Source organism: Lepidochelys olivacea, assembly GCF_965140295.1.
Source record: "Lepidochelys olivacea isolate rLepOli2 genome assembly, chromosome: 27".
Taxonomy (NCBI): Eukaryota; Metazoa; Chordata; order Testudines; family Cheloniidae; genus Lepidochelys; species Lepidochelys olivacea.
Window position 1 is genome coordinate 6,561,531 of NC_140437.1, and position 9,692 is coordinate 6,571,222.

The window sequence follows — 9,692 nt, forward strand, 5'->3', positions numbered from 1 at the left end:
TCATGCAGTACCAAGGCAAACACCTTAAAGTACTCCAAGTATAGTACCTCAACACTATTACCTTTATCAACCAAATTTGTAATCTAATCAATAAAGATACCAAGTTGATTTGACAGGATCTATTTACTATAAATCCAACCAAAATTGATTTGGATTAAATTACACTCCTTTAATTCTTTATTAATTGTGTCTTGTATCAGCCATTCCATTATCTTGCCTGGAATCAATGTCAGGCTGACAGACCTGTAATTATCCAGGTCATCCCGTTTATCCTTTTTAAAATTGGCACATTAGCTTTCTTCCAGTCTTCTGGAACTTCTCCATTGCCCCAAGATTTATTGAAAATCAGTGTTAACAGTCCAGTGAGCTCTTCAGCCAGCAATTTTAAAACTCTTCAATGCAAGTTATCTGGACCTGCTGATTTAAAAACGTCTACAAAGAAAGGAACATAAAAATGGCTGCATTAGATCAGACCGATGGTCTATCTAGCCACTATTCTGTCTTTGGACAGTGGACAGTGCCAATGCTACCAACTTCAAGGCATCCGTTTAACATTCTTCAGAGATACTAGTGGAATGGAAAGAGTATTATCACCCCTAGAGGATGAAACTACATCATCTGTTTTTTCGCCAAGTACAGAAGAGAAATATTTATTGATCACTTTTGCCTTTTCTGCCTTATTATTGACAATTCTGCCATTGCCATTGAGTAATGGACCAATATCATTGTCAAGACTCTTTTTGTTCCTAATATATTTAAAAATTCTTTCCCCTTGTATTTATTGAATTTCATCTTGTTGATATCCAGGTCATTTTGTAGAGTTGTGATATGGACAGTTTGGAGGAGAGAGGGGGCAGTCTAGGGATGTGTCCAAGGTGGTGCTTGTGATGGGTTGTCACCCGCAGGGTGCAGTGGGAACCGCTGTGCCCCTCTACGACACACAGCTGGGTTGGAGACACAGCCAGCCTCACCGGCCCTGTTATCACCCAACATGAGAGCAGATGGCGCCAGTCACCCAGACTGAGCTACCTGAGTGCAAACAGCAGGGACTAGCCAACTTCCCAGCCCCCCAGGCATGCACCTCCCTCTGGAGTATAAACCCAAAATTATACCGTCTTGCTCTGCACAGGGATCTGTACAATGTAAGCTCGTAAATAGTCCCCCCTCCCTCAATGTGTGGAGGAATACGCAACAAGCCTGTGGTACCAAGCTGGATTTTCCCCCAGACACTTCGCTTAAAGGCACACTGGTTTAGATAAAGCAAAAAAAGGTTGATTAACTACAGAAATATAGATTTTAAGTGATTATAAGTGAAAGCAAAAAGATCAAAGCAGATTCCCTGGCAAATAAACAAAACCGCAAACTAAGCTTAACATACTCGAAGGTTAGAATTTGAATGAACAGTTTCCCACCCTGACTGCTGATACAGGCTCCCCACTAGTTTCCACACCCAGGCTAGAAATCCCTTTAGCCTGGGACCATCAGGGGGGCAAGGTGGGGGATGGGAGAGCCATTATTGGACCCTGGATGGGGCCTGGCCTGGGGTCCCAAGCAATCCAGGGTGAGGTCACACGGGGCCTGGTGGCAACAGGTCTCTTGCAGCCAATGTGGGACCTGGGGTGGTGGCATGGGTGGGGGGGGAGGGGCTCTGTGGCATCCTTGGGGGTCCACGCCTCCAGGGTCAGGGGGGCTGGAACAATGTGTATTGGGGGGGTGCCGAGAGCCATTGGACCAAACTGTAAACACTGACTGAAACTCTCAGGAGCTGTGGCCATGGGGGTGCGATGGGGGGACACGTGTGAGCCTCTAGCGCGGGGGGTGAGGGGCCAGGGCCTGGGGCACGCTCCGCTGTGGTGTGGGGGAGGGGCGCCCTCCCATGACTGGGCACCAAGGGCCATTTTCGCGCCGCATTTCAAACCCGGTGGGCGGGGCTTCGGGGCGGGGCGTTTGAGGGGGCCGGGCTTTAGAAGGGGTGTGGCCGTAAGGAGTGAGCGGCAGAGGGCGGGGCAGGCTGAGGGAAGACATTAAAGGAGGCGGGGCTGGGAGGGGGAAAGCGCTGAAGGAGGCGGGGCTGGCGGGAGGCGAAGAGGAGAGGCAGGGCAAGGCAAGGGCGCGCGCGCGCGAAGCGGTGACGCATGCGCAGAGGGGGGTGGTGTGGCGTGGCGTGGCCTGGCCGCGCGGGAAGCGGAGGGAGGCGCGAGCGGGGTGAGGGGCCCTCTCCCGGCCTGGGCCCCGGGGCCGCGCTTGGGGGCGGCTGCGGACGCTGAGCCCCGCGGAGGCTGCGCGCCGGGTGCCAGCGACCCGCTCAGGGAGAGGAGCCGCCCGCAGCGATGGCGCAGAAGAGGCGCAGTAAGGGGCCGGGCCCCGCCCAGGTACGGAGCGGGCCTTGGGGACACTCCGGGGCTGGCGGGGCACGGCCCGCGCCCGCTGCCTCAGCGCTCCCCTGGCCGGTTTCTGCTCTGACGCGCCTCCCGCCCCGCGCAGGGGGAAGACGCGGCCGCGGACTCTGCGCCGACCCAGGGCGCCAGCCAGGTGCAGCGGAGCTTGGAGAGACTCTCGCCGGCTCAAGTGGATCAGAAGGTGGGGGCGGCCTCCGAGACACGGCGGGGCGGGCTGCCAGTTATCCCGGAATTAAAGATTAATTTTGAATGGAAGATTGTGTCCTAGGATGCAGCCTCCAGGAGTACATCAAAACTGGCAGCCCTACGTGGGGGGCCTGTTCCTCCCCCATGGGAGCCCCCCTCCCTGTGGGTAATGCACCTTGTTCTCCACCTGCAGGTGAGCGAATTGGTGCAATACCTGCTGGTCAAGGATCAGAAGAAAATCCCCATCAAACGGGCAGGTAAGAGGCCTGCTAGATGATCATGGACTCTAGAGTGGAGGGTCTGCGGCCCCCCTCAAATTACCAGAGGGGCTCCCTGAGGCCGCTTCTATTCCCCACTCAGTCTGAATCCAGATCTCTGAGGCAGCAGAGCCAGGACTCAGCCATTTGGCCACAGTGACTCCCCCTCCCCTCCCCCTTAAAACTAGTGATAGGACCCTGGAGTTCTGACTCTGCTCTGACCCATTAGACCCCACTCCCTTCCCAGAGCCAGGGATGGAAACCAGGAGTCCTGGCTTCCAGCTGTCCCTGCTCTAACCACTGGACCTGACTCCCCTCGCAGAGGTGGGGCCAGAACCCAGGAGTCCTCGTTTCACAGTCCCCTTCATATGGGCCACCAATAATGTTGGAAACTTTCAGAGAATCAAATTAGATCCCCATGATGCAGGTTGTGGGATCCCCGGGAGGGGGTATCTGATGAGGAGGGGAATGTAGCTGAAACAGTCATTAAAAATTTACAACTCCAGACCAGTGGTTCTGCTACTGGCCCTGCTGGGTTAGAGGGTTACCACTGCATGGGCCCTGTCTTGCCAGCAGGGGGTTCTAGGAGCAATGGGAATAGCTGTAACATGTTTCCCTCTCTTCCCCTGTGTAGATATCCTGAAGAATGTCATCAAAGACTACAAAAGCGTCTATTCTGAGATCATTAAGAGAGCCGGCAGGAACCTCCAGCAGGTCACCATGCTGTGGGGAGCGGAACGGGGGGGCTTGGCTGAGGACACTATCCCCTGGGAGGCTCAGCAGAGGTTGCTCTCCCTTGCCAATCAGTGCTGGGCACTAGGGGTGCTGTGCTGCGGGGGCTTGGCAGGGGGCACTCTCCCCTGCCAGTCGGTGCCGGGCGCTAAGGGGTGCTGTGCTGCATGAGGGACTATCTTTCAGCTGAGTGATCCTTACAAATCTTTTAAAGCTGTTGTTTACCTTGGGCTTTGTCTGCACTATGACTTTTGTCGGTCAGGGGTGTGAAAAAACACACCCCTGACCGACCTAAGTTTCACTCCCACCAGCATAGAGTGGCTACAGAGGATACAGGCTACATGCTGGCAAAGAGCAGCTGCATTATGTCCGTAGTGTAGACATAGCCTTAATGTTCTGGGTCGATATTATCTTGGCTACTTGCAGCCCTTTCCTCTTGCCACTCACCTCCCAGTGTCAGGGATAGAACTCGGGAATCCTGGCTCCTCCCATCATGCCCTGCTCTAACTACAAGACCCTACTCCCCATCCCCTGCCTCTGAAATTAACCTCACCTTCCCCCCCCCGCCAGGTTTTTGGGTTGCAGCTGGTGGAGATAGATGCCAAGAATCACATCTACATCCTGGTCAGCAACCTGCCACGCCTGGAAGGGGAGAACTTGAAACAGTAAGAGAGGGAGGGGACTGGCTGGCTGGGGTGGGGGCAGCATGACAGAGGCTTCCAAGCCTTTTAAGAGCTAATCCTTGTCATTAGGGTCCACCCACCCACCAAACCCCACCCCACATAAAACTGCCATGGCTGATCCCTGCATGCCCCCATCCTGGCATTGTGTTCCTCTGCCCCCTAGTGACCAGAAGGCTGCCTTGCAGTGTCCATGTGGCTGAAGGTCTGCTGGGAGGTCTATTGGCTGTCCTTGGCTCTAGTGGGTAGAATGGGGGAGGCTGGGAGCCAGGATGCCAGGGTTCTTTTTCCAGCTCTGGAAGGTTTGAGGGGGATCTTTGTTCTGCCATTAAACCCTCTACTTCCTTGTCCAGTTCCCAGTCCTCCGCAGAGTTCCCTGGGTGAGTGACACCCCTCTTGTGTGTGTTGCAGGGATGATTGCACAGCAAAGCTGGGCCTCCTCACTGTCATCCTCAGCTTCCTCTTCATGAAGGGCAATGCTGCCAAAGAATGTAAGCCTTGCCCCTTCCCTGTGGGCCTTGCCACTTCCCTGTAGGCTCTACCTCCTGACTGACATTCTTGTTTTGCCCTTTCAGCTGCGGTGTGGGAGATGTTGCGGAGACTGCGAGTTGACCCTGGGTATGTGCGGGGTCTGGGATACCAGGGGTTCACGCTGTCCCCTGCCAGCTGCAGGCTCCTCCCTCTCTGGGCACCAGCTAATCAATGAAGGGGCTTGCAGAGTGGGGGTGGAGCAGCGTGGGCCTGTGCCCAAAGGCCATGCCCTTTTAACACGTTCCTATCCACAACCCCTCCAGAGTGAGACACGAGGTTTTTGGGGATGTCAAGAAGTTGGTGACTGAGGAATTTGTCCGCCAAAAGTAAGTTTGGGCTTGTCAGGATGCCTCAGTTCCAAGTCTGGGAGGGGTTGGGAGTGGGGTCTAATGCTTAGAGCAGGGTGGGCTGGGAGCCAGGACTCCTGGGTTCTGTGCCTGGCTCTGGGGGGGGAGTGAGGTCTGTGATGGGATCGCTGGGGTGCAGCCTGGGGACTGTGGGACTGCTGTGCCTCCTTAACTCTCCAGCCTGGGCTAAGTGTCTCAATGTTTTGCTAGTGACAAGCAGCAACCCCCTCTAGGCGCTGTGATCACTCAGCACAACCACATGTGGAGCCCCACACCCAGCTAGATTGCATGAATGATCCTAGAGCCACTGCTGGATCTCACAGAGAAAGGCACCAGAGCCAAATCCCTCCCTCCCCCTCCCCCCCCAAGTCTTGTACTTCAGGAATATACCAATTTATTAATTGGTTCACCACTTCATGAATGGAAAGTGGATATACACCAGCTTTTGCAAACCTGAGCAGATTTACAACACGCTTCAGGCAAACTCACTGGTAAAGATAAACAGTAAAAGAAGTTTATTGAACACAAAAAGATAAATTTTAAATGATAGGCAAAAAGTCAGTTACCAAAAGATAATATAAACACTCGGTCTAAACTCTCAACTCTGTTAGACTGGGCAACATCTAGGTAAAGCAGTTTTTCTCACCCCACTGGATATTGCAGTCCTTAATATACAGGTTTGTCCTTTAAACCTGAGCCAGCCGCCTCTGTTGGAGTCTTCAGTCTTCTGAATGTCTTTGTTGCTTGCAGCATAGGTGGGATCAGGAGAAAGGCCCAGCATGTGGCTGTGGTGTTCTGTTTTATACTCTTAGTCCATATGCTTGGAGAACACAAGTCCAGACATGTCTGGGCATTGCTGATTCACAAGGTGAAGCGGTACCCCAGTGTGTCTCAGTAAGTCATTGAATTGTAATTCCCTTGGTGGACAATGGCTGTTAATAGTTGTTTGACAGCCTCCTGGGCGTTGGTTGCTTTCCTTGGCATTGTCTCTGGAGAGCTAGTATCTGGTCGCTTCCAAACCCTCAGCATATTTTAGTGACAACCATACAACACAGTAATGCATATGAAGTTAAGAAAAATCATATACATATTTAGATCAGTGACATTCAGATGATCAAAACCTTTCCCCAATATCTCACATGGCCTGTTTTATATGTAATATCACAATTACATACATATTCCCCATTCATTATTTTTTAATTTATATTAAAAATATAATTTTAATATAAATTAAAAAAGAATGAATGGGGAATATGTTATATGTCACATTTATAATATAAAAAATGTCACATGGTCTAGTGGGATAGGGGAGGTGAAGAGCTAGCGCTCAGCCCCCTGCTCTAACCAGTAGGCCCCATTCCCCTCCCAGAGCCAGGCACAGAACCCAGGAGTCTTTCTGTCACTCATCGTCCTTGCACATTAGTGGATTTGGGTCTTGTCCAGGGTGCCACAGTGGCCCAGCAGGTTGGATGGCTGCTCTCTCTGCGAGCCTGGGGGCAGGCAGTTCAAATCCCACGTGGTCGGCGTGCACAGAGCAGCCATGGCGGAGCCCATAGCCTTGCTGTTTATACCACGCCGCAGATTATCTTGTTGCCCCCTCATGCAGTCAGCCGGGAGGCTGGCTCCCTGTGCCGGAGGGCATCGGACACGCACACAGGCTGGGCTAGCCCTTTGCCCTTCTCTGTGGGCTGGGGACATCCAGCAACCCATTTTCTCTTGGGCAACAGGAAGGAGGACTGGCCTCAGGGGCTTTGGAGAATGGAGGGCCCCAAGGCCTTTGTGAAGGGGAGGGGCATGGAGTTGCAGTCGGGAGTGGAGCCTACACCCAAAGGGGCTGTGAGCACAGGAGTAACAGGCCAGCTAGAGCCCAGGTGTCCTGAGCCTACTGCTCTACCTATTTGGCCATGCTGGGAGCAGGTTATTGGGGTCATATAGCTGTTCTTCAGGAGGAAGTGGGCTGGGAGGTGGAGGGAGGGGGGGAAAAGCAGGGATTGATGTGGGCTCAATGACAGTAGAGGTGGGTGGTGTTTTGATGGGTTGGGGAAGGGGTCATGGTCGCTGATTGCTATGCCCTTCCCCCATCAGGTACCTGGAATACAACCGCATACCCCACACAGATCCACCCGAGTTTGAGTTCCAGTGGGGGGCACGGGCTGCCAGGGAGACCTCCAAGATGCAGATCCTGCGCTTTGTCGCCAAGGTACCTGCCTGCTGGGACTTAAGGAAGGGGAGGGCTCGGATTTAGGGGGAGCAGTGCTTGAGCCCCCAAGGGGACTAAGGCTTGGGTGCCTGGAGGTTGAGGGGTCACTAATAGGGGACTGTGGAGAAGTGAAGACTAAAACCCTAGGGGGCAGGTCTTGGGGAAATGGGGGGACAGTCCCCAGGCAACCAAGGGGACTGAGGTTTGGGGGTATCTCAGGGTCCCTGGGCAGGGGAGTCCTTCACAGGGGCAGTAGACATATGCTCCCTAAGGGCTGCTGCTGTCCATGCAGGCCCCAGGGGAGATCACAGCCCAGCTCTCTCAATCCCCTCTTCCTATCTCTTTTCATCAGATCCAGAGCAAGGACCCCAAGGCCTGGAGCACCCAGTACAATGAGGCGGCAGCTGAGGAGGCAGCTGTGGGTGGCCTGTCCCAAGATACTAGCACCCCTGAAGATACTGGTGGGGCCAGCCAGGGGGCACGGAGGAGGAACTGGTGAATCTTATCCACTTCATCCACAGGTGGTCTGCCTTGTGAACCAGCAGACCCTAGGAGCAGGGGAGCTGTGGCCTCTGTCCATGCTGAGCCTAGCATCAAGCACCCAAGGGTCCACTGTGGCAGCTGCCTCTGCCCTCCTGATCTCAGCCCACCTGCCTCATTTAGGCATGGCCTATGGACAAATGGGTTGTACAGTGCAGTTTGATTGTTGTATATTGATTAGCTCAGCTGCAGAGACCCCTCCTCACCTTTCTGGAGAGGGGCATGCTCAGCTTGTGGGAACCCCTCCCTTCGGAGTTGCCATGGAGTGGGTTTCCTCCACACACACAAGCTGGGTCAGAGCTGGGCACTGACATGACCTCTGACCCTTGTGATCCACCCATGACGCTTTCAAATAAAGTCCCCTTAGGGCAGTATGCAATTCTCTGCAGTTGGATTTTAACTACAGGGGATGAGTTTCTGGAGGCCAAAAGCACACTAAGCTCTTGCCTGCTGCCCATGTGAAAGGGTGCTTGTTTGTGGGAGGGGGCCTAGATGAGTGTCCCCAGGAAGAAGCTCCAGGCACACCTCCAGACACACCTTGTAAGAGGGTTGGAGTACAGCAAACAGTGTGCTGTAGCAGCCCCCCTAAGCAGTGCTGGTTCTGGTGGCTGGTGATGGTCCTGGGTATGTTACCTGACAGCCAGGGCTGTGTCTGCAGCTGCTGCATTCCTCCCTGCCTGCAGCTCCCCCCAGTGACAATCATGTTGCCTTGCTGCGCAGTTACACTTGGGACAGCTCTCCCTGTGTCGCTGAGTGATCACCTCAGGCAGCGTTGTGTACGCTCAGGACGTATCACCCCCTTGCCAAGTGATCAGCTCAGGCTCTCTGCAGACCTAGGCAGCATCACTCATGCTCAGGGCAGCTCCCCCCCTCACTGAACGATTGGCTCAGGCTTGCTGCAGGCTAGAAACTGAAAGGTAAACTCATGCAGCAATCTGACTTCAGGAGCCAGGGCTTGAGGCCCCAGTCTAGCTTCACAATCCCTGTGAGGAGAACAGCACTGACCCTGCAGCCACAGTGAAGGAGAGAGCCTGCTTTAAAGGGCTTCTTTGACATTCTGCAACAAGACCCAGGAGGCACAGGGTTACACCCACCTCATTGGCCAGAGCTGTGCCCAATCCCATGGCTTTGAGGGGGGGTGTCCCTTTTGTGCCTCAGTTTCCTCTCCCCACCTAGCAGACCATGTTTTCTAGGGTAGGGACTGTCTTTCATTAGGGCTGTGTGACACCAAGCATGCCAGGAGTCCTGGTCTCAGGGATGGGGTGTCTGATGGCCCCTTGATCTCAGGTGGGGTGTCAGGTGCACCCCCAGTTTATAATCTAAGGTTCCCATGGATGTTAATGGGGTTAGCACAGATGCCACACAAAGTTTTATGGCAGTGCAGTGAGGGTGTTTAACTGCTGGCAGGAAGGAGCATAGCTTGGATAAGCAGGGGTTGGGGGGCGGGGGGGAAATGTCTTTACCTGCACCCCAAGCTGTGAGGAAGGTGCCAGGCCAAGATCTAAGTGGGGCCATTTGGTGGACTCCTGGATAGCCAGAGGGTAAGTCCGGTAGCAAGATCGTTTGAAAGACAAAGAACCATCATTGAACTGGGAGGTTTGGTCCTAACTGGATGAACTGCTGAAAGTTTGGGGGTGAGAGATACCTTTGTCTTTCAAATCTTATTTAGCTTGGTAACACTTTTGTAACCAGTTCACTTATTACTTGTCACTTAACAGCTATTGTTCTTGGTAACACTTTTGTAACCAGTTCACTTATTACTTGTCACTTAACAGCTATTGTTCTCTGGTTAATAAACTTGTTTTAGTGGTTTCATTAAA

The 9,692-nt window shown here is 53.4% G+C and overlaps 1 protein-coding gene across 3 annotated transcripts; it reads left to right on the top strand.

Annotated features, from left to right (window-relative positions):
- Window positions 1-2,148: 2,148 nt before the first annotated feature.
- LOC311513656 (non-structural maintenance of chromosomes element 3 homolog) lies at window positions 2,149-9,692 on the top strand. 3 transcript variants are annotated; one of them, XM_084615625.1, is made up of 10 exons: window positions 2,149-2,372; window positions 2,485-2,580; window positions 2,779-2,842; window positions 3,477-3,556; window positions 4,145-4,239; window positions 4,666-4,745; window positions 4,830-4,872; window positions 5,049-5,111; window positions 7,218-7,332; window positions 7,685-9,692. In XM_084615625.1, exons 1-10 carry the CDS (start codon window positions 2,331-2,333, stop codon window positions 7,829-7,831), a joined length of 825 nt encoding a protein of 274 aa, XP_084471751.1. In that variant the 5' UTR covers window positions 2,149-2,330; the 3' UTR covers window positions 7,832-9,692. The 3 variants fall into 3 exon arrangements, with proteins under 3 accessions (XP_084471751.1, XP_084471752.1, XP_084471753.1); XM_084615626.1 differs by lacking the exon at window positions 5,049-5,111; XM_084615627.1 differs by lacking the exon at window positions 2,485-2,580.

What these genes read in the sequence shown, in the direction of transcription:
- LOC311513656 (XM_084615625.1), top strand. Translation starts at nt 2,331, where the DNA reads ATGGCGCAGAAGAGGCGCAGTAAGGGGCCGGGCCCCGCCCAG. An exon ending in GAAGGGGAGAACTTGAAACA is followed by an intron (nt 4,240 to 4,665) that starts GTAAGAGAGGGA and finishes TGTGTGTTGCAG; the next exon opens with GGATGATTGCACAGCAAAGC. An exon ending in GGGCAATGCTGCCAAAGAAT is followed by an intron (nt 4,746 to 4,829) that starts GTAAGCCTTGCC and finishes TTGCCCTTTCAG; the next exon opens with CTGCGGTGTGGGAGATGTTG.